Source organism: Melozone crissalis, unplaced genomic scaffold (genome assembly GCF_028551555.1).
Source record: "Melozone crissalis strain CALT ecotype California unplaced genomic scaffold, PUWL_Pcris_2 ptg000005l_1, whole genome shotgun sequence".
NCBI classification, from domain to species: domain Eukaryota; kingdom Metazoa; phylum Chordata; class Aves; order Passeriformes; family Passerellidae; genus Melozone; species Melozone crissalis.
The window spans coordinates 57,050,966-57,076,629 of NW_026535783.1; the positions used below are offsets into that span (position 1 = coordinate 57,050,966).

Below are 25,664 nucleotides of genomic sequence, written 5' to 3' on the forward strand. Positions count from 1 at the left end.
GACAGGCATAATATTATTAACTATTGGCATCATCTCAGCAATTGCATCCAGCTAAAGGAGGCTTCTACAGGCATAACACTGATTCATTGGATAATGTCTGTCTCCATAATATCATTTGTGCTATTCATAATCTGCCCAAAGTGCTCTGGTGGTCATCAATTTATAGCACACTGATTTTTACAAAAATTCTGAAAAGCCATGAATAAACTGAAATTAATCTCTCATCCATTAGCTGTTAGTGTATTAGTGTATTTATGTAATTCTAAATTACCTCCCTTTCCCCAAGTTTCTAGTCTTACACCTCTATCTCTATCTAATGAAGCTTGTTTGTTAACTTGGCTCTTTTCACTTTGGGGGAACACTGAGAACCAGCTGTGTTCCAACTGAAAACCCGTCCGTTTGTGTAAGAGTTACTTATAACTTCAGAACAGAAGTTGCTACTGTACACTTATCTGAAGGCTTTTATTGTTTGAATTACTCAAAAGTGAACATCATCAGGTTTGGAACTCCTGTCCCTAAATTTACAAGATTTAGAAATCTGAGTTGAAATCTCATCATAGATCCAGGAAACAATTTCTTTTTGTAAGAGAAAATTTTTCTGATGTAATAGTTAAAAGTCAACTTTGATCCAAGCTGGCTATTGACCTAATCACAATAGTCTCAGCACTAACAGCCAAGTTAGATTTACAGGTGATTTGGTTCTAGATGAAGTACAGTCAATCACTTGAATTAAGACTTCAAGGACATAAAAAGCTATTAAATTTATTTTGTTTCTCCCTAACCTACTCGAAGACCAACTACAAAACCCCTTTCAGAAACAGAAAATAGAGGCTATTAATCTCCTAAATGCTAAAAGTCTGGCAGCCCTTGAGATACAATTTGGATTACTGAGGGAATGAATAGCAGTGATCCAAAATTAGTTCTCTCAGTCTTGGAAATGTTTGACATAAAGGAAGATTTTTTCTATTATTAAAACCCATATGTGATCAAAAACTGTGAAACAGTCAACTACATTTAAAATCCCTTGTACTGACAACATCCATAAAACATTCCATAAAAAAATTCCTGTATTACTTAGGTTTGTAGTTATAGTCACTGACAAAAAAAAATGGAAAATACACTAATGGACATTTTATGCGGACAAAATTTTATAAAATAAAAGAAATTTCCAGTATTTAAAATTCCATCCTAAACAGGCCATGTTTATAACTACACTAAAGAAGATATTACAACATCACTGGATTTAACTGCATGCTTCCAAGAGAAATACCATAGTAGAAGGTGAGTGCTACTTTTGAAAACTCAAGTTCTCACAAGAGACATACACTCATTTTGGTCTGTTGAAAGTTATATTTGGGCAGCTCAGTAGCTCAGTACTTCTTCTACATAATCAGAAAAAAACATCGGTAAGGAAGTGAGTTCTCCTGGCATACAGAATCCCGTTTTCTAAGAACTTATGTACACAAGGGGGAATAAAATCAAATCTACTTTTGCATTCAACAATTTATCTGCATTGGTATGTAAAATTAGGGCAAAACACTGGGCACTCTGCATGTTCTCACTGTATTACATGTAAGTATATCAGGTAAAACCAAAGGTCAAATAAAAACTGCCCAAACTTAAAAATGCAGGGACAGTTATGCTGTACCCCTGTGTCACTGCTTCATGTTTGAGACTCTTGGTGTGGGACCATACTGTGTGATGGCAACACAGCTTTGCACAGTGATTGAACTGAGACAAAATTGTGTAAGATGAATGCATGTTCATCATTGTCAACAGAGACAGCCCCGAGCATCTTGCCAGAATATATTCAAAACACAACAGTCTCCTGATCTACATTTAGTCTTGCCTGAATATCTCCTACTCCTAAAGAAGGTGTATATATTCTTTTATTATTTTATACCCAGAGATGAAAAGTCATTATTTCACTTTCTAACCAGCAAAACAAAATGAAAAATATCACAGGACTAGGTTCCAAGGGCTGTGTAACAGTCAGAGTGAACCCCACAGTTTATACAAAGTAGTATAGGATTGAGTAGTGCTCCTGTGATTGCACAGGGAAAATAGGGCTTTCTAAGTCAAGGTTACTCAACTCATTTTTCCAACATGCCCCACAAGAGTTTTTTTTCCTAGTCAAATTTACTAGGGTAGTGTATTAGTGTATTTGTGCACTAGCTGGGCTAATCATGTAAACTGCTATTTTCCCCCATTTTCCTTCCCTACTTACATGTGCGAGAATGTATTTTATATCTGCATTCTTTCCACAGGCCCTGTCTGATTGTCCTAGAGGACACCACTGGCCCAAACAGGAGTGGCTAACAACCACTGCATTGGAGCCAAGAATTTCTAAAGGAATTCAGATAGAATTGTGTGTGATATATGACACTTCAAAAGAAGAAAAAAAAATTATAATTTAGCAAAAGAAAGCTAGTATGTAATCTACCAGACACTAAAAAAAGAAAAATCTAGCTCTTTGTAATATTTAAAAATGGGAATCAAAGCACAAGTATTACCAGAAGATTTCCTGGAATCCATCAAGTTCCTGATTCTGCATCCTTCACCACAATGAAACAAATAGACTACAGTCCTGCCCTGCCTTACCTTCAACCTCTTCTGTGATCACTTGTGAACTACTACCACACAGCTCTTAAAAATACGTGTTGCAAGGGACAGACAGATAAATTTCCTATTTCCCTGGATCCCATAAGTTTCAAAGTATTAAGGCTTGTTTGTATGTAACAGAGGCCTGAGCACTAAAATGGCCATGACTGAATTATCTTGCACTTGTACAGCTAGAAAATACAGTTTCATAAAAAGTAGGGAAACTTTTCCTGGGAGAAGGCAAAAAACTGATTTGTTTTGTAGATAATACACCTGAATGTATGGCCAGTCTTGAGGGGTCAAACGAAAAACATATAGTCAGTATCCGTTCTAATAGTGTTTATTGAATATTTAGGGAAAATTGCAAGAAGGTGGATATATATGATAGTCCTTTTTAATATGCCTCCTCCATTCTCCAACCACACATAGCTCTCCACTTGCCCAAGTAGAAGTAGTTTCTGTGTCTATAAATACTCTCAGTGAGTATCTCTTAACATGAGTTTGCGCACACTTCTCTTAATTCACATAATTTTTTACCAAGAACTGCCATTGCTAATCTATGTGTATGGAACTGACAAAATTTATGAAGAATTCCAGGTTTTATTCTTTCTATCCATTTAAAATCCCAGGCTCATTCTTCTCATGCAGACCAGCTATTAAGAGGGCTAGTTTAAAACAGGGTATTTCTTTAAAGTGACTTAGCCTTCCAATTAGAGGGAGGAAAAAAAAAAATAGCTCAAAATATATGTAAGTTTAATCTCCAGAGCTTAAGTCCAATTAAGACTGTTCTGAACAAATGCCTTCTATCATTGTTTCTTTCATGTACAAATGCCATCTTCTATCATAGCTTATTCCACTTAGCTTTAAGGTTCCTGCTTTCTGCACAATCATAATGGTATTCATAACCTTCAGCATAGAGGTATTTGTCCCGGACTATGTGACTTTTATTTTTCTGTAAGGTCTTTTCATCCTTCAGGCTGCTAATTGCAATCTTGCTTCAGATTTGACATTCATTTTCACAGGACTCCTCATATATGCTTCCAGCACATTTTTCTTTTTGTTTTCTCTCTTCTCTAATTAGCACAATACTAGCTATCCTAGCATTTCCATTTCTCAGCCAAAGCCACTATAACCCCCTTGCCATTATATGATCTTTTTAATGTCCTTCTACCTTGATAGGTTCCATACTACCTGCATCATGGCAAAAGACATGCTCCACTCAGCAGGTGTTTAGTGAGCTTCTTTGTCTGCCACACACATCCGGTTCAAAGACCAAACTGATTTCCTATTGATCACTTTTGCTTCTGTTGTGATTCTGCTACATGCCACCAGCTCTACCTTATGGGATGCAGCTAGCTACTGACACTATTTTGAACCACTCAATAAATTAAACTGCCAGAAGTAGAGTGCTATGAAAAGAAAGCATTACTAGTATCTGACAGATGGACATTCTGAAAGATAGTTGGTCTGTACAAGACTAGAAAAAATATTGTTGTCTTATAAAGCAGAGACAACAAGACAAATACCTGAATCCTTTAGGCACTCTACACAAGCCTACCACCATATTCAAAATATCATACAAGCATACAATTGGGGAAGTAGCAGTTGTGAGCATTCAGAAAGGTCCAAGTGCCACTTGTCAGCCCAAATCCACAGAAGCTTTCTAAGTCATACCATGAATGCCTCTATCTGTTATACAGATGATCAGTGCATATCCTGTTCACTTGTTACAGGTTTCTTTAGCACATTGACAACATGTAAATAATGGGCCTGTTTACACATTTTTTTTCTCATCTAAATTACTTCTCAATGGAGGATTGTGCATTTTGGACAAAATTAGGTGTGTTTTTGGAAAAAAAAAACCCAAACCAAACCAAACCAAACCAACTACAAACTTTATAAAAAACTAAAGCACTAGTCTTGCCTTTTATTCTGGAGAAAGAAATTTACATTATTTGTCTCCTATTTTCTTAATTCCTCTATGTAGTACAGAAAGGTTTTTCTTTACCTGTTGTCAGTTTGAACTTCTTTCTTCATATGAAGTATCCCGAGCACAGCAAATAATGAAATAGTCCCATTTCCTCTGCAAATATTTCACCAGGCAAATGCAAAAACCATATAAACTGTTTTTTCTTGGATGGTAAGTAGTAATTCCTTTGTTTTCTCATATACCCAGATCATGTCTTTATTCAGTGGCTCTTTGCAACTTATACTTTAAAAAGTACTTTGTTATTCTTGTTCCTGAAGTGTCCAGTTTGATATCATTAAATTAAATTCCAATTCTGTTACCTGACATTTGAAAGCTAGAGGGGTTTTTTAATGTATTATATACTGATCTCCTCTTCTGTACTGGTAACACCTTCCAACTTCCCATAATTTATTAGCATATACCTACTATGTGTTAAGTTTATTAAGTATTTGAGTCCTAACACCTTTACACAATGCATTTGAAGTCTAATGCCCTCTCCTGAGAAAACATCTTGTTATTAGTTCCTCACCCTCTCTTCTTTCCAGTACTGAAATCAGTGCTCTCCAGGAAATTACTTTGATTCATTTTGTTCATAGAGTAGAAGAATCTTACATTTACATCCAGCCAGCTAAGATGCTGTCACACTTCAGCTCGTATCTTTTTAGTTCACTGTTAGCATATGTGATACTATATCATGTGTGATCATATCCACTAAAATCTAGAAACCCTAATCACAGAATTCTCTGAAGAAATTGCACATGAAGTAAATTGCAATAATGGCTGCGAAGAAGTCTTATAAGATTACTAGAATTTGAGCAACTTTTGGAGAAGAGGTCAGAAATAATCAGTCCCAAAAGATTTAAGGACATTGCAGAAAGTACATGTCCTAATTTTAGGTGAATTCTGAGATATTACATACCCAGGTGTTTTTTATTTAGCTCAGCTCATTCTGGAATGCTTCATTAAGATGAACAAATATAGGCCTTAGTAGTCAGCATCACAATCCAAACCATCTATAAAGAAAAACCATAAACCCCTAGGAGAGTTTACTTCATTTTTGCAGAGTGGCCTGTACTTGCAAATAAAATAAACCAAAATCAATAGTATCTAATCTATAAGGGGCAAAAATGCCCACTGAGTATCATTCTTGCTGTCACAAGAGAAAAATTTATTTCCTATGGCAGACCTAAATTCCTTTTTCTTTCCATAAATATACAAAAATAATGACCTGATGGCCAGAAAAGTAAGAATTTTCTTCATATATATACAGCTACCATCATAGATAGATAGATAGATAGATACTACACTAATTTTAGAGTAAAGAAGTCAGCAAATTACACCATTGACAACTTCCGAGTTATTGACTGAATTCATTGAGGTAAAATTTCTCTGTACTTCTCAAACTGCAATTAATGAATAACCAAAGTCATAAGAGGTAAAATTTGGGGAAAGAATTTGTTTATGAAGAGTGAGTAATAAAACAATCTGGGTTAAATCAGAAAATACCAAGATGATTATGATAGAACAATATGTTTATTCAGGAACGATTGAAGGAGATTAGCCTTAAACCACACTGAAAAGAAAGAAAAGTGGAAAAAGCAGTTTCCCTAGTAGAAAAAAAAAATTGCAATTGATATGCTAACTGCTTTTTCTAATCTGACCAACAGATATCAAAGTACATACAGAGCTAAATTCTACAGAGATGCTGTTTTGTTTGATACCATAATTTCACATGTAAAATCTGTATGCACTGCCCATTATATACGCTACTATGCAAGCTACTACAAATATCCTCATGTGACTCAGAGACCCTGATGGCTCTGTGCTCTTACAAAATGCAATGAAGCTTACTTCCTGAAAAAAATGCAAATTGACTAGCATTAAGTAGAAATTAGCTCCTTTTGTGTGACCCCCATATCCTCTCTCAGTCACTTGGGTCCCTTTCAACCCAGCATAATTTCAGAATGACTTCAAGATGTTCTAACATAGTTCAGGGAAACAGCTTGTATTGAGCAGCAGGAGAGGGCAAAAGTAAGCTTTCAATGTTATCTCTACACTCCAATTTTCATGGTATTTACATTATGGCTCCTGTCCAAGGCTCTGGTCCTGTGATTTCAAAGCAACAACTGCACAGCAAGAGTGCAACATTTTGCTCTAATCTACAACATGAATCTTATTAAAATTCAGCAAAGAGCCTGTATGGGCTTCACTTATTTTGTTTTTCTTTGTAGATTCACTGCAACTGTATAGATGTTATCATTTACTGCTAAAGTGGTTCATAGAACCTCACAGCACAGTTGATTTCACTTTTAGGAATGCTGTCAACATTAATTTCATTTTAGAAATAGACTCAGTTTTTCTTATTAAAATTAAATTATTCATAAGTATAAGTTACATTGACAGTTTAAAAGTATACTGTTATATTCTCTGAATTCAGTTGAACTTGTACAAATAAAATAGCTTATTTATTTTTCACATTTAGTCCAATGTAACTGTTATTGATCCAGATCCCATAGCAAAATCATTCCCTTTATTATTTCTTTCCCACCCTGACTCCTCTGTTGAAAAAAACAAGACAAAACAAAAATCTTGATGTTCAGATACACAGCTATTAAATACTCTTCCATCTTCTTTTTCCTTTTCTCATCTCCAGCTTTTATGGGGCCCAGATAAAATTTATATGACATTTGCATGTGTGCAAGTGCTGGTTCATGACAGTTCTTCCACTGCTATATGCCTTCTGACAGCCACAAGCTGGTGACTTGCAGATCATTACATGGCAGGCAAAGGCAGCTATAAAAAGGTTGTACCAGAAGGCAATCTGGTCACAGGTCAGGAGTTGCAATACCTTGAAGTGTGGCAGTTTGATGATTTGCTGGCCTAGAACATGGCAGGATGCATTTCCCTGGAGTCCAATGAAGAAAACTGCCTAAGATACATTTTCCAGAACACTAGAAGTGTTCTGGAAAGGATCTTACACTAGCTAAGTTTCTCTTAAAGAATTCCCACATAGGCTTGAAGTTAAACAGTGAGATAAGCCTTATTTGGAATCTCAATTATGCTAAAGACACCTTTTCTTTCCAATTAATATAGGCCTTTGAATACAGATGTATCATTTTTCTAATAACAGGATTCTTCATCAAAGACTATTTTAAGTCCAGCAATGTGAAGTATCGGAGGGTTCTGTAAAGCACAGGACTTCCTAAAAGAGTGAAATCCTTAACCCAAGACTCTACATAAGGCTTTCAAAAAAACTGTTGGAATATTGAGAAAAATAGTGGAACTTAATGCTGGTTGCAGTTGCAGAACTGACATTGCAGAACTGACTCACATTTCCTCTCCAGACTATTTGAGGCCAGGAATTCGCAACCACTTTGGTGTGCATTTTAGAGCAAACATGCTGCAAAGACAAAGGACTACCTAGATAGGGTGCTGAACTTATGCTCACCATTCTTTTTTTTGAGTTGGGTTTAGAGACAGTGTTTAAAACCTTCAAGACAGGCACTTTTTAACAGCAATAAAACTGTAATATCTCATAAATATTTGAACAGCCAGTGCTGCATTTTAAATAAATTGCATATGAATTTTTAAAAGTACAATCACTGGCCAACATGGCCTGTCCCATAAAGTGTACAACATGTGTTCTTTGGACTGAAGTCTGAATGGAATGTACCTTTCACATTACCAAGGTCTTTGGTACTGAAGATTGAACCCTGGTTCCATACAAGAAATGCAGTTTGTTTTACAAGATATGTACTGTTTATAAAGGATGCATCTATATTTTTACACATTGAATATTTCCCAAGGCAGCATTTGTTGCAAAAAAATTATAGTGACTATAGTTCTGGGTTTTCCAGTAAAGGACTGCAGTACCAAATCTTTTAGCACTTTTACAGTGTGATTTTGTAGTGTTTTGTTGTGTGCAAAGAAATAATACCAACTCTCACATGTAGCAACTCATTTTTCACACTGTTTATGGTGCCCTCTATTCATAAACTCTTGGTCCCATTTTCACTCAGATTCTTAGTGCTTTCTCTCACATCCTGCCCCATAGTATGAGCTATTGCAGTCAAACTTCCAATAGCAGCACACATATTATCTTTCCAGTCTCTGCTTGTATTTCCCTCTGCTCTGCTGCCTTTAACATTTAATCCATAGTAGTTATTTATATTTTATACATTATATAAAATATAAATTGCTTCATATATTTATAGATTATTTAAATTACCAGTATGTACTAAAGTTTGGAGAAAAGACAAACTGTCTTGTCTTCTTTTAGGTAAGCAGTATCTCCCCTTCCTACTGTTCATTGCCACTTGAATGGCTGAAAGTGAATTCTTCCAACAATTTCTTTTTAGGCTACCTACCTAAGATGATGGAAAATTGTAACTGAATTGGACCCATGGGTGCAGTTTTAATATAAACAGAAAAACAAGTACAGGAAACAGAACACAGAATAAACAGGGAAAGGTAAAGAGAGGACTAATAATCACTACTTTCAGGAAATATACAACTTCTGAAATTAACTAAGACTTCTTTAAAGCTATACATAGATTAAAAACTCCTGGTGGTTGTCAGATAGATCTGAATACAATAGTTCTGTCTGTACTATAATAGGCTTTCCTTTGACTGTACAAATTTTCAATATCTGTTGTTGACAACTCCAGATGCTATGGAAAATAAAGGTAAAACAATTAAGCAAAAATAGTCATTAATAAATTTCACAAGTATTTCTGAAAAATAAAGTCTACCGAATATGACTTGCAAATAAGTGGAAGTACTCTCAATGAATTTGTAAGAAGCACCATATGAAATAATACTGTAGCATGAAAATAGGATCCTACCCCAAAACTTTCAGGCTCTTCAGTGATTCATATTGTGTAGAAATAAGCAAAATAGGAGAAATTAAATAATTCAGGCAAACCATATCCAACTACAACTGGATAACATTTCCCTGTTGAAGAGAATCTTCTAAATTAAACAAAAGCTTCCCAGAATTTCCCCTTGTTTCAGCTAACAGGAAAAGTCCAGAAAGACTACAGCATTCTGTCTGTCAAAACTACATTACCAATTAACCATCTTTTCTTGGGGATGGTTCCTTCAGGACCTTCTAACAGACCAACTTTTGTGAACATATTGCACTGCTTATCACAGCGGACAGGTCAGCCCTACTTGTGTCTGCCTGGAGGTGCTGCTCTTTCAGGCCATGTCTGTAACAGCAAATTAAGTTGTAACAAGAAGCACTTCAAAGCTAAATTTGTCTATGCTGTGAAATTGCCATCATGTTTAGTCAAACTGCTTTGACCCAGTTCACAAGCACTAGCAGCTCCTGGGCAGAGTCCAGGACTTAGCACAGGACAGAGACCTTTCCCATACAAGATCAGGATGTGTTCATTCTTTTTCAGAGACTGAAAGAATTTATACATACGGACAAAAATTATTCCATACCAGCTGAATACCAGTGCCTAAGGTCAGTCTTAGAATGTTTCATTTACTAATGCAGCTGAATCCATAGAAATCTCAAATTCCAGCACTGTAATGGTGTCCCCAAGGAAGTGGTCACACCACCACTTGGATAGTGCTCTCAAGCATGTGATGTAGCTCTTGAGGTGTCCTGAGCAGGGCCAGGAGTTGGACTCGACAATCTTGATGGGTTCTTTCCAACTCAGCACATTCTATGATTCTACATTACTCTCATCAAATCACTTTGTCTGATGTATTACAGTATACACATTTGATTTTCATGCTGAGATGAGGAAGTTTCAATTTCAATAATAGATTTACTATCATTATCTAAAAAGATTGTGTATTCAAAGTAGGAGCTACACATTGACACCAGCAGCTGAGAAAGGAATAAAGAAATACAGTTTGCACTGGTTATCATATGAATTAAAAACACTCAGATGAGACAGATGTGACTGAAAATCCTGTGATGAAATAGTTGCAACATTTGCTATCCTCTTTCTCCACATGCTGCTCCTACCTCCACTTTTATTGCTTCATATATTTATATTGCTTCAGATATTTATATCTTTCTATTGAACCAGTGTATTTAGTGACTCTTGAACTGATTCTTATAGCCCCAGTCAGTGTTTCAGGGTATTTCTGCAATATAGCACTGCCTCCACACTTTTAAGTTACTGGAGAATATCCCACAAAGACTTCAGTATCAAGACAATATTTATGCATATTGGTACTCTACACACCCTTCTACCACACACACATACACACACACACACACACACACACACACACACACATACACTCTACACTCTTTTTTTTTCTTTAATCTGAATTCTATGTACTGCTAAAGGACTGTTAGGAAGTTTGTAGAGAAAAAAATCAGGTGCCTAATATTTATAGATTTTTTTAATAGTTCTAATAATTTTAGTTACTGAATGATGACATTGAATTTTCTCAGTCAGCTCACACAACTTGATCCTCACTTAGTCCCTAAGCCCCATGATGATTTATAGAAGCTGTTGATGTGAAGGAAGCAACATTTTGGGTATCAAATGAAACTGTCACAGACACTTCTGAGAAGGAAATGCTGACACAAGCAGTGCTTATCCTGTCTTCTCTAGGAGGATATCTTTCTGTATGATTATTGCACCCAGTCCTTGAAGTCTACAGCTAGTCCCAGAAAAAAGCCACCTAAGCAGCAAAAGGCAGTGCAGTGCTCTTATTTGATCTTTGCACCAAAGTGCTACAATCAGATATCATTGTATGAATGCAGTTATAACTCTTTTGTGCAATAAACAAATCACAGAGGGAAAACTTGGTACTTTACTCCTCAGCCAAAATTTGGACTGAAATCAGTTTGAAATCACTGAGGCATCTGATCATGTAAATTTTAAAAATGAGCAAAAGACAAGGTATGGAGAAACTGTCAGCTAACCATATTGACCTGTCTTGGCAAATTTTATGCTTTCTTCTAAGAGCCAGTATCTGGACTTTATTTTTCCTTATTTTTTCCTCCCTATTCTATGGTTTATTTTGACATGTTAGCTAAAAAATTCTACTGTTTAGAATAAGCCTCTAATTTGTCCATAAACTATTGCAGGCTGTTATTCGTATTACATCATTGACAGTTCACAAAAGTAATGCAAGGCTTTACAACACTAAAGCTACAGATAGATTTAAAAGGTTCTTATTTTTATTTTCTGATTTAGACACATTTGAGCTTTTAATAGTTTTAGTTATAATGTATTTTTGTCTGAATTAATATTCAGAAATCATTTTTTAAAATTCAATGTAAGTTTGAAAGTGAGAAAATCTTATAGCTTCTACTTTCAGCTCTTTCCTTTAATATTACTAATTCAAAACAAATGGAAGAAAAATATATTACTTTTTATTATTTGACACTGTAAAACATCCTAAAGCCCTTTAATGGACTTTTACCCTGTGTTTGTATGTGCTGCATACAGACAACTTTTCTTTACAAATTTTTGTATAGTTTCAATGGAGAAATCAATACCTATTGAGGTAAAGCACATTTTTTTTTGATTCCTTTCCTCTAAAAGAGACATGTTAATGTTCTGTCTTCCTAATGTCCATAGGAAATTGTCACACTTATAACGTGCTGTGAAACAAAATTTCAGGGCCAGATGGTGGTCCTATGACAAGGTAATGTGCTACCACTAATCAATACAGCACTTGAACTCTGAACTTTTTTCGATTCCAGCAGTAAATACTGTGGAAGGAAGACGTTTGGCTCAGAAGAAAAAGAAGCAAATGTTACAGTTCTCCCAGCAGGCTCTTTCTGACCATTTGAAAATGATATTACAGCAAAGACTAAATGAAGCCCTTCTCCCTGACTTGAAAAATGAAAGAAGACAGTTCAAGAATAAGACACTATTGCCTCCAAGCAAGAAAAAACCTCAAATAAAGGAAAGACTTGCAGGGCATCCCAGTGTGTAAACACCACCTACCTCATTCCCATAACCCTTCCTAATTCATCCATGATAATATACTGTGATAATAATTTCTGCTTCCTTGAGTGCCCAAGCTGACTTTAAACAAACTTGTAACCTTCACTGGCAAACACATGAGAACCTCATTCTGATGGAATCTGCAAACTCCAACAAGCTTCAAGTTGAACACAAAGTATCTTGTTGAAAGCGCCATTAAACAGGAACGTTAACCTAGAAGAATATGTACAAAATTGTAACAGGAAAAATTGGATTGGATTGATTGTGTGTCTACATAGGGAATTTCAGTGACTTAAAGTATTACTATTTACATATTTCTGCATTTTACTGTCAAGCAAGAATAGCAGAGCAGCATCATTCCCTGTATTTCTTCACTTAAGTGCATGGCAAAGTAATTCAGTTCTAATTTTGTCATTCAAAACACATTTTAAAGTTGCATCTGCAGTCTTCTGAGTTTACAAAACTGTGAGGTTTTCAATAATATTTTATTTCACACATGCTGAACATCAGCTATCATATGATGCCACCAAATAGTTTGTCACTGATTTTGAAGGAAGTGCTATAACTTCATGTAAGTATTATAACCTCATACTTCTACTCAGATTTAACATCAAATCCCACTTGCTATGATTAATTTGATTTTATATTCTATATAATATAAATTGTCTTTCATTAAAAAATAAATTAATTAAATGGAAATGGATATTCTGCAAGAGCACTATTCATTTTAGAATATTATTTGCATAACCAATTAAAAAAAAGTATAATATAATATAGACACAAGCTACAAATATAGACAATGCCTATTTAGAATAATTCTGCTCTGGATATAACTTAGGAGACAGGATAATAGTGCTCTATTTCAGATTTTGTGCATCCCTTACTAATTTTATTGAGGGTGTCAGAGGTCCAACAATCAAAGAATTTACTGCAAGTTTAACTGCAACACAGTGCTCCAACACAGAACACTCCATCTAAAAAGCACAGAGAAATTTGAGTTAATTTGGCAATGACAAGGCCTTTTAAGAACTGGCTTTAGAAATCTAGTGGAACACTATAAAATACAACCAATACAAATAAAGATGCAGTACTGGCTTGGATTAAAACCCTTTCCTATGAAAGTGTGATCTGAAGTCTTGTCTCTAACCCCACATCCTGGCACATGACCCTTCAAACAGGAAGGTCTCTCCTAGGCTCTGATCCTCTGTTTCCTCTTCCTTAAGGAACACAGAGCTCTGGGGTTTGTTTCAATCATTTTGGTTTTTTCAGGCGAGAACTGCCATAGCCTCTTTGGATTCTGATTTTAATGCCATGCAAAGAACAAGAAAATACATTTTGCTACAACTGGGAAGAATACAGCTGCTACATCCCATCTATGCCAGGGATAGACCATAACACATCTAGATCACCGGACAGCTTTGAGCTAAGCACATATTTGTGACATGGAGAGGCAAAAAATATACTGGTGTCAAACTAATCACATGACAACCTTGTAAACTAACATGGCTGCTTTTGCTGGGAAAGACATGAGCAATAAAACCTACCTTAATGGTTACTTGTTAATTAAAAGAAGAACAGTGTAAAAACTGTAATATGAACACAATTTTATTGCACCATTATAAAAAAATAATAAGGTTCTGTCATTGCAATCTCCAACATTAAACAACTAAAATGAAATCAGCATGGTTTTTTTTTTGAAGTGTTTGAAGTGTTTTATATATATACACACCACTGTTGTAATAATGACAATAGTGATAACCTAAGCGTAAAATCATTGTGAGTCTAAAAGTCTATGTTCTAGTTCCTAGAGGGGACAGAACAATAAATTATTTGAGATACCAAGGGCTGATACCTAATGAGATAGAGCCTAGAGAACCCTGGGAAATTCTCCATTGTACTATATTAAGAAAATATCCAATTTATCTGCTGTTTAAATCATGTTAGATGAACTGGTCAGATTTGAATGAAGATTTTCTGAGACTAAATGGCTGCCTATTGTTAAATTAATTTAAAATTATTTGTATTCATTAAAAAAAATTAAAAGGAAAATCTGGGGTTTAATGCTCTTACAAACATTTCACAAAGGAAACATTGCTCTAAGTCCTCAAGAACATCAGGAAGATCTGCAGCTCTAGCTCCACATTACTAAACGTTTTGCTATTTCTCCCTCTCCTTTTAGTATCAACCTATCACCCACGAATGAGGGGGTGTATCAGTGAATCTGTCCTAAATCCAGCCATGTCTTGAGGTGCACCAGGCACAGCTGGGAAAGGGAAGAGATTCTCCTACTTTGCTCTGCATTCCTCTGGCCTAGAGAAATTGGGGCTTTCAGTGGAATGACACCTTAGGATTTTAGCTTATAAATTTTTCAAACTCTGTAGTGCTTTAATATATATATATATTATAACTCTAAATAACTCTATAACTTTATATAGAGTATTAGCTCTATATAAAGAGCTAATAAAGTATAACTCTAAAACTTTATATAGAGTATTAGCTACTGTCTTCAGATTTTGCTCAGAGAAAACAATTCCCCTAGGCCTGAAGCTGAAGGACACCTTACTGTCTCAGGCCCTGAAAGTACAAACAAAAGTGAGTTGGGGGCAGGAGCAAATTGGGGGTGTATGACTTCATTACCTGAAGCTGTAATTGGAGGATTAACCCCTGATATGTAAATGGACCAACATATCTGTCTGAAAAACAGATCCTGACTGGTGTCCATCTTGGGTGTAGCCTCTTGGAGGCGTCTGACCGCCCAAGGTACACCCTTTGAAGGCCTTCAATAAATACTTGCTTTTACTCTTAATCTGGTCTAGCCTCTCTTCCAGGTAGCCACTCCAAGGCATATGCACTGGCCAGCTTCACCTCAAGTCCTGTGTGTAGTTTTGGCCATCATAATACAAAAAGGACAGAAAGGTATTAGAAAGCATACAAAGAAGAAATGGTGAAGGGCCTTGAGGGGAAGCCATATGAGGAACAGCTGAGGTCACCTGGTCTGCTCAGCCTGGAGGAGACAGAGGGGAAACCTCACTGCATTACAACCTCCTTGTGAGAGGAAGAGGAGGGGCAAGCACAGACCTCTTCTCTCTGTGACCTGTGACAGAGCCCAAGGGAATGGCATGAAGCTGTATCAGGGGAGCTTTAGGTTGAATATTAGGAAAAGGTTTTTCACCTTTTCCAGAGGGTGCTTGGGTGTTGGAACAGGCTCTCCAGGGAAGTGGTCACAGCACCAAATCTGCCAGAATTCAAGAAGTTTTTGACAGAAGTATCAGGCACATGGAGTGATTGTTGTGTTGGTTCTGTGCAGGCGCAGGAGTGGGGTACCTCCCAACTCAGTATATTTTATTATTCTATGGAATAAGTTTTTGCTATCATTTATTTTTGATGAGAACTGGTGGAAAAGGAAACCTATTCCCTCTCATCTCATTTTTCTCCACTGAGTATCTTTCTACTGTCTCTAAGGCATAGGCAAGGAATGACAGGGTTTTTATGCCTGGGCAACACTATCTCTTTGCACAAGTTTCCTTCCTCAACAGAAGATGAAAGATGTTTCAGGTGATCAGGATGACAGTGCAAAAAATGATGCCTTCTGTTATGCATCCACTATTACAGCTCACACATGCATTCATGATTTTTTATGGGAAGACACTAGATCTCAAAATTGGTGTTTCGAGGTACTTCAATATAACATGTATCAGTTTAAATAGTCTACATATTGCACAGACGTTTACAGCTCACTACACAGGTATTAATATGTGTCAACCTGTATTATTTCCAAAATGAATTTAATTAATGATATAGAATTGTACTTCAATACCTTAAAAATACTGTTTGCACTCTAATATTCAAGACAGAAAAACTATGCAAGAAATAATTAACTACTATTTCATTCCTCTGCTCTCACTCTCTAAATATATGAGTTATGATACTCACTGCAAACTTGCAGTTGTGTAAATGCTATCAAAACTACAACAGTTTGCTTAATTCACAGAATTATTTTTTAGCTTACCCAAATCTGTAGCTTAATTCTTTTTTCATTTTTGAAAACGGTTTTTACTTTGAAATCGATCCCAACCGTGCTTACAAATGCAGATGTAAAGGAATCATCAGCGTATCGGAACAAAAAGGAGGTTTTTCCAACACTGCTGTTGCCGATAATGAGCAGTTTGAACATGTAGTCAAAGTTCTGGTCAGATGTATCTTTCTGGCCATATCTGGAATCTTGAACGGATGCCATCTGCAATTCAAAATAAAAAAGAAATATCTTATTGTCTCTTTTATAATAAAAAATGGAAACATTTCAATTTTATTGGAGTTTTTTTGTACCAGGTATCAATGAAGCTCAAGAAGAATATCTTCTTGAAAGACTTGTCATGTGTATGCTTCCATGTGAACTTCAAGAAATGCACAGAGATCTAATTATTTTTTGTGATTCTTGTAACTAGTAGTAGTTCTGCTAGCAGTAGTGGATGTAAAAATGACTGGTGACAGGTACCAAAACAAAAATAATATGAATTCTAAAAGTCTGGGACAATTCTTGGTATATCACTAAAAATACTTGTTTTCAGAAAATGTGATGAACTGATGGTGAAAATACAATCACACTTCATTTGTGTAAGAGAGAAATAAGAGATCAATGCTTCCTTTTGACACAGTAGGTATATTTTCAAACAGAAGCTTAGCATTTTTTACATCTAATAAAATTCTTGAACCATTTATTTTACTGTAAGTATGTTGCTATCTTTTGCCATCCCTAAAAATTTATTCAAAGTATTTTTCCTCCTTCACCAGCTTTTAGTTACCATACCATTCAATAGTGAGTATATACACCTCTGAAATAAAGCCTTGATATTTTTCCAGTACTAGTATATTCTGTAGTTTTTTGAATTTGCAATATTAATGCAACATCATCATAAGTGGCAGTTAGATTAATAGAGTATAAAGGTTTGGAAGGGATGTTAAAGATCATCTAGTCCCAATCCTGCTGCCAGGAACACCTCCCACCAGACAAGGTTGTTCTAGGCCTTGTCTAATTTGGCTTTGAACCAGACTGGAGCATCCACCACCTCTCTGGGCAACCTGTGCCAGTGTCTCACTACTCTCACAGCAAATAATTTTTTCCTAGTATCTAATCTAAACTTCCCCTCTTTCAGAGTGTACCCATTCCTCCTTGCCCTGTCACTCCAGTTCCTGTCAGAGAATCCCTCTCCAGCTTCCCTGTAGGCCCTTTCAGGTACTGGAAGGTGTCTCTGAGGTCCCCACACAATCCTCTCTTGCCCAGGCTGAACAGCCCCAGCTCGCTCAGCCCATCCTCATAGCAGGGCTGCTCCAGCCCTCACCAACCTCCTGGCCCTCCTCTGGACTTGTTCTAACAACTCCTTGTCATCGTGCTGGGAACCCCAGAGCTGGATGCAGTGCTGCAGGTGGGGTCTCAGCAGAGCAGAGCAGAGGGGTACAACTCCTCTCTCATCTGCTGGCCAATGCTGCTTTGGATGCAGCCCAGGATTCCCGTGGCTTTCTGGGCTGGGAGCACTCACTGCTGGCTCATGGTGAGTTTTTCATCAGCCACCACCCCCAAGTCCTTCCTCATGGGGCTGCTCTCAATCACTTCTCTGCCCAGCCTGTGGGTGTGCCTGGGATTGCCATGAAGCCGGTGTAAGATTTTGTATTTGGCCTTGTTGAGGTTTGCAGTGGCCCATCTCCAGTTTTTAATCCATATAAAACACCTGAATAAGCACATATAAAACATCTGAGTAAGCAGATTACTGAATACTGTTAAAGAGCAACCTATTTTACTCTAGGGACTTCAAAGATCATGGATTCTATTTATGAAAAGTATACCTTAGGCTTTCATGAAAATTGCAGAGATTAGAGTGAAAACGTGACCCAAGTTCTACCTAGGTTGCTCAAAAAGAAATGGCAAAAATAAAGAACTTAGAGTGTTTCAGCCAAGTTTTCAAGAAAAATTATCAAGTATTTTGAGTGTCTGTGGAAGTTCTTTGATTATGATTGTTCTAAGAACAACACTTTTGCATGCTGATCTTAGACAGAACGACAGACAGCATAACCTAACATAAAGGCTTACAGAAAAGCAGCTCATGTAAAAGCTTTCTAATTTAGGCATCTCAGAATGCATTTGGGCAATCAGAAAGGACAACTGGAACCAGGACGACAGCTGTGCACTAACCCACGTTCTCAGCAAAATTTTAGTTACTGTATAATGTTTTAGATAATTCTGCTACCTCAAAGCATCAAAAACATGATGCCACCTTCTTTGGGCTACTGAAGCGGCACACAGGAGTGAAGACCAAAATCTCTGAAGAAGACATTGGAAGTAGCAATGAATTTTCTATCAAAGTTTTTAATAGAAAATTCGGTTTCAGATCTGTATTTCATAAATCATGGAGTAGGGAGTATTTTATTTCAGAATTCTATTTCAGCATTACCTTCTTCATTAAATGTAGTATTGGGTATCTACACGTTTCAACCTGAGTGTTTGCATTGGCCTTAAAATTTATTCACTTCTTCCACAGCTATGCAATGAATATTTAGAATTAAAACCTGAATACTGTCAAGCACACACTTTACTAATCTTTCACCTTTGTGTAACTATTTGGGGATTCTTTGCTTAGAACACAAGAAAAAGGAAATCAAATATTGATTAAATGCATCTACTCACAAGTTGCTGTAAAGCAGCATAGCATAGGGCATGCTGATGTTACATAGAGTTTGCAACAACAAGTCAATGAGGACTATCAAACCAAAGACTGCAGTGGCTGTGGATTCCAGATGTGTGACCACTACAGCAGGCTGTTCCACTGCCCTTATGGCTCCCCTCTCTTGTGCTGCAGCTGAAAGCAGTAGTTACCCCTTGTAGCAAGGAGAAATATCATATCCTTTCCTGAACCTCCTAGGAAGCCTATCACATCTTTCCACATCTCATAGGAAGCCTTTCACATAGCTTCTTCAACCAGCTTAAGATTTACAAAAAGAGGTTAAAGCTTTCATCCATTTGCTGCCCTGAATCCTATGAAGCTTCCAACTCATCCCCACGTACTTTAATGCCTAACACTTCAGAAACAGTATGATTCAGTGAGCAAGGAAATCAGGAGACCTGGATTCTAATAATAGTCTTGCTAAACCATGTACATTGTGCAGCCTTCCTGAGTAATAATGTATTTCCTGTGGATAGTTTTAAATACAGATTTCACCCACAGGAATTTCAATGCCCCTCTAAATTAGTGTGGTTATCTGCATTACTCATTCAGCAGTTTCCTTAACATTTCTGAAAAAAAAATTTAAAACTCAACACTTTCACTGTGCCTTAAACTTGCAGAGTCGTTACTTGCGGTATCACAGGCAGAATTACAGGCATGTTGAACATAAAATTGAAGCTATTTTTATTTCAGGGGCAGGGGTATGTCCACTTATTACAGGACACAAAAGGCATAGGGAAGGCATAGGAAAGGAATAATTTCTCCAAGAGGATTAGTGAGGTAATAATTGAAATTGTTTGGAGAGACTAACTTCAGCTAGTGAACCAGTCTCCCTGTCCAAAACCCAATGAGCCTGCACTAGTGTAAAGAAACATCAAACTCTGTGCAGTTGCTAAAACTTTGCCATTACTTCCCAAACTCACTCATTCTGTAGTAAGCAAACAAGACAAATTCTTCCAAGTACAATCCACATTATGCTCACAATCCAAATGATATCCTAAAGAAATACATCTGTATTTCCGCTGACTGTAAGATGCTTGGTCCTCTTGAACTTTTTGAATAAGCCTGTAGCGCTTCTCTTTCTTAAATGCAAGCTGCTGACTTAAAAATTAAGTATGCAATGCACAGTAATCCACTTCCCAAGGTAAGAACATGATAGTTCACTCCTGACAGTACTTTCCCCTACTATTGGAAGTATATGTAAAACATGAAGAAGAATGTGACAATGCTATGTTCCACCTTTGGAAGTTATGTTGGAAGCAATCACTAGGAATGCTGTGTTCCCACCTGTAATTAAACATTACACATGGATGAGAACCAAATAAACCTTAATGTTACGATATTCTCTCTTCAATAGAAAACAGAATAATGCAGTAGAAAACAGTAAAATGCATACCTTTATGTTGATCAAGTTCTTTTCCCAAAGGTTAAATGGATATATTTAACAAGCATCACTTTCAACAAAACACGCTTGAGTTTTCTCTTCAGTACAATTTTGCCCTTATTTGGTAAAATTGAAGAGAAAATGCAAATTATTTTGATTAGCACCAAAAGCAGTCAAACCATTTCCTACAGGACTTAGGACAGACTTGAGAGTCAACTGAGAAGTCTAAGCTCAAGACAATGAACAGAAAACTGATAGACAGGAGATCTCACATGCTTGCTCCTTATCAAAGGAGGAGTTATGTTGCCAGTTTGAATATGGTGCAAGGACAAATAAAGGATAGCTTTGTATGCTTTCCTGCTTACAGCACATCTCTAAACTCCTTAAACATGGATTATTTAATGGCATAGGCAAGTCCAATCATTAAGAAGTTTTCTGTTCAGACCCAGGTGCTTTCCAAGTCTCATGCTTAGCTGTTTCCTTGATCTCAAAAGAAGAGGTGAAAATAGAGCAGGGTTGAGAACAAATGACAGAAAAACTGTGTTTACCTGCCACTTCCATGATTATAACAAAACATTTGGCTATGCGACTCTTTATGCCTTGGCATGCCTCATTCTCTGGCAGAATCAATTTGGACAGATTTCTTACTTGAGCACCGCAGGATGCTGTGGCATTCCTGGCCTGCACACAACTTTAGTTTGCACTTACATATGCACCCCACTCTCATGCTTAGTATAGGATGATTGGCCCCTGGAAAATATGGTGCAAAAGGCAAAAAAGCCTGACATTGAAAACATTGAGATTTATTCCTTCACACCTTTAGCAAATAAGGTGGTTCCTTTTAAAAACTCTAATAACAGTCATGTCTTGAAGGAAAAGATCATTAGGAAGTCCAGAGAAAATGTCTTCCTTCTATGCACAGTGAGGATAGAGACAGATAAGCGAACTTTAAGGTGTTTAAAAGTGCAACACTCTCTTTCAGTCTAGTGTTCTTAAGCCCGCCACTGAAAGTGGGGTAACTGAGGTCCTTTTTAATAGATCACTTTGGTCAGATGAGAGTGGAACAGCACTGACTGACCAGACTTTATACACACATAGGCGCAGTGGAAAGAGAAATGATTCTTTCCTACATACAGGGTAGAAATATATACATTTCTTTCCATACAGCAGCTGACCTTAGTTGATGTTTTAGTAAAAACAGAGTTTCCTGCATATGCAGCCTTTTGCAAGGCAATCTTTCTGCCTTTTGCAAAATATTATTAGCCAAACATAATCAACGGATATTGAAACAAGGGTGTACAATGGAAAAATTCAATTATTCTAACTTACCAAACTATATGTAGAATGTGCAAGTGAGTGAAACTCACTGCACATCATTGCCTTTCAAGTGTAGATCAACTTACATCATCAGAGTAGTTAAAATATTACCAAAATCCCTATGTATAAGAACACTGTGACAAATAACCCAGCCATGAAGAAATTAATTACTTTTGAGGTGAAATATCAGACTAATCTAGAGACTGGATTTTAATCTTAACTCTTCCAGAGGTGTCCTATGGCTTTTGTTTTCTTCTTTTCTAAATCTTGGGCAAGCTGCCTACTCTCTTGTATTTTTAGTGTGATCTCAACATTGATATCCACAGATGCAGACCAGAGCCAATTCTCACAAATCTTAATCATTTATTTTTTAACCAATTAATGAGAATTAGCAAGGTTCAGTAGACAATGCACCGGCCACTTATTTGGAATTTACTGATTGCCAGCCATCTGCAGAGCACAGCTTGTAAACTAACGTACTTGGCAGCATTAGGAAAAGCCTATCTGCTTGAAGGTATTATGGGGTCAGAATCATGTATATATGTAAATGTATCCCAGCACTATTAGAAACCTGTAGTTACAAATGCAAAGGGGTTTTTTAAGCAGAACACTGAAAGGCGAAGTTGGGGAATACCAAGGAGAAACTGGGATGTTAGGTTTAAAATACTTCAGAAAAACTCTACCTGCTTCACATCAACAAAACTAGCATGAATATGGCCACACTGCCAGGAGCTGCCCAGGAGAGTAGAATGTAAGGTAGTAAAAAACAGTTTTGACAACTTGGATTCTTGTGGTGAGCTCGTGAATTATCCCTCATTTCTCTTTCTTTAATCTAAATTTACTTTGTCTATAAAAAGAGTATCTTAGGAAGCATATTTCTAATTCCCACTCTAGGTAGCATTAGTGGCAAAACAAGATACAGTCCTAAGAAGGTTAGTAAAACACAGAATATTAGGAGGCCACCTAAATAGTGCTGCTGTGAAAAGAAAAAAATAAAAGCTGTGTCTGCCCAGGTGCTCCAGAAGAAATACATTTAGATTTACTAGGGAACATGAAAGAATGAAAATGAGATGGCTAAAGCTTTCTGCCATTTACCCTATTTAGCACAGCACTCAGAGTCATGAGACTAGGAAAGACTGTGTAACTTTTTGTTTGCCAAAGAAGCTGCATCAGACTAAGAGACTAAGTGAAATACCAATTCTACTGTCCAGGGCACTGATGAGACAGCATTAGTGACAATTCTGATCAAGTATGTTTATGAAAGCCACGTTAAAATGGGAAAACACCCAGACAGGTTAAAAGGAGTATTATCTTATGGCAGAAATAAAAACAAAACGGAACCAAACAAAAATCCAGTGAACAAAACATTAGCTTATTTCTCTGGACAGTAATCTGGTCATGATGCTGTAAGAGCTATTTAGACTGATATATATTGGAGCAGACAGTGGATCTTATCAATAGCATAAACTGAGTGCCTCTGAGCTGGAGGTTAGTAAGTATCTAACTAGCAAGTGAACAAACTTCCACAGTAAACTTCCAAAAAGGGGGGAGTGGCAGAAGGAGGACTACAGACTCGAGATGCAGCTAGATTAGTTAACTTAAAGGTATATTTGAGATTCTCTGCGGACTTAGTGGCTTGGCAGGCTCTTGTGCTCCGGTGCTTCTACTATGAACTCACACTGACATATCTAATAATTCTGATGAGTGATAGGAGCTGAATTGTCATGCAAACTCCTGTATCTAATAGCTTTGTTTGACCTTCTTTACCATAATTTTATAATAACTACTTAAATATCTGTAAGCAGCAGCCCACTATAAGGGCTTGCAATTGCACATTTCCATTGTGTTTGGACGTGTCTGCTATAAATGTACCCTGTCTAGACATACCTAGTGCCAGTGACAACAGGATATGAAAAACTAAGGAAAATTGTTTTCACTTCTTTCTTTGGGAAAGGAGATAATTTACAAATTATGTCCCACTTCTTATTTTTTTCCTCCCCTCAGCCACCTTTGAAATGATCTTTCCATACATAAAAACTGAGAAGGGCCCCCTCTTTGCCACTCCCTCAGCCCTAGCCATGAGCCACCTCTCCCCGGTGCAGGTGGACAACTGCTCCATGACTACACAGGTGGAGGCATCGTGCCAACTTCCCGTGCACCTCGGCGGGCCCTCGGTACAGCTCACCACCCAGCCTGACAGCCAGGCGGTCCCAGGAGAGCTGCGCCCGGCCCTCGGGGGCAGTATCTGAAAATCACCACTCCATGTGCCCGAGTGTGACTCGAAACCCACCCGCTGCCCCGTGACGGGCCCTCCCTGCTGGGGACACGACCCCTCGCACACGCCCCGGGCCCCCTACACGGGCAGAGGGTGTCCCTCACCCTCTGCCCGCAGCAGCAGAGGCGGCCCGGCGGCCCGGGCGGAGGGGCTCCTGCCCCGTCCCGGCTCTCGGTACACCGCGCCCGCCGCACCCCTCGCTGCGCTCCGGCCCGGAGACCGACCTGCATGGGCGCTTCGTGCCTCATCGCCGGGCGCGGCCCCGCCGCCCGCCCGCTGCCGCTCGCTGCCGCTCGCTGCCGCACGCCAACAGCCGCCGCCGCCCGCCCGGCTCTGGCGGCAAACCCGCGTCGAGATCAGCACCGGAGCTGTCCCCGCTCCGCCCCCGGCCGGCCCCGCCCTCTCTCCCGTGACCTCCCGGGAGCCGTAGTCCTGTTGCCCGAGTCCCCCGCCCTCGCCTCTGGGAGAAGGCACTACAGCTCCCGGGGTGCTCGGCGTCAGGCCGCGAGCGGGCGGGGCCGAGCGGGCAGCGCGGCGGGCCGCGCGGCGGGCCCGCAGCTCCGCGATCCCTGCTCGAGGCCGCAGAGGGCGGCGGGGCCGAAGAGCGGGAGCCCTGTGGTGGGGCGGGGGCGCGGCGCGATGTGCCCGTGCTGAGGCGGAAAGAGGAGACCGAGCGGGCCGAGCAGGCACCGCCGGCTCGGCGGAGGCGCTGTCCTCCCGGCCCGACCGCCCACAGCCAGGAGGAGCAGCGCCGGCCGGCGGAGCAGTTCGGGAGGCTGCGGAAGCCGCTCGATGGAGCGGAGCGGGCTCACCCGGGCCCGAGCGCGGAGCTGCACAGCGCCCTCTGTGGGCAGGGGGAGGGCGCGCCCGCAGGCTCCGGGGCCCGGGGCCGCTCCCGCCCCGTTATCCCGCTCTGTTATCCCGCTCCTGCCCCGTTATCCCGCTCCCGTCCCGTCATCCCGCACCCGCATTCGGGCTGATCCCGTTCTCACGTGGCCCACCTCCAGCACTGGGGCTGGGGGACCGAGCACCCTTCAGCTTGAGGACTGCTGGTCAGTGACCTTGCTGTGCACAGTAACTCATCGCATACCGCTGTCCTGCTTTCTCTTGTCTCGCTTGGCCTTTGTCCGATGGCTGGCAAACAGGGTCGGGCAGCTCCGTGTCGTGCTGCTGGGCCATGGACATGTGGACATCGCTTCTGGATGGTGGCAGCCGCTTTTGATGTCATTATGAGGTGGTGCTTAACCATCCAAGAAGATGTTTTAAATATCTGTATCAGCACTTTTGCTTAACCCCATCCTCTTAACGCAGAGTCCATTTACCTTAGGTTCAAATGGACAGGTCTATACAGGGTAGAAAAATGTATAAAGGGTGTTGGAGTCAGATTTCAGATTTGGCAAGTTCTGCTCTAATGAAAGGGTCAAGATGAGCCAGGGGTGACTCTGGAGATGTCTGCCCAAGGTTTGAGAGC

General features: G+C 38.9%; 1 protein-coding gene across 1 annotated transcript in view; it reads right to left on the minus strand.

Annotated features, from left to right (window-relative positions):
- RAB3C (RAB3C, member RAS oncogene family) overlaps nucleotides 1–24,484 on the minus strand; it is a 113,084-nt gene extending 88,600 nt beyond the window's left edge. Inside the window, exons 1-2 of the mRNA XM_054283539.1 lie at nucleotides 24,418–24,484; nucleotides 16,511–16,738 (exon numbers count right to left, since the gene is read on the minus strand). Of these exons, the coding sequence (XP_054139514.1) occupies nucleotides 16,511–16,738; nucleotides 24,418–24,441 (252 nt within the window). The 5' untranslated portion in view covers nucleotides 24,442–24,484. The remainder of the gene's footprint in view (nucleotides 1–16,510; nucleotides 16,739–24,417) is intronic.
- Between the last annotated feature and the right edge of the window lie 1,180 nt (nucleotides 24,485–25,664).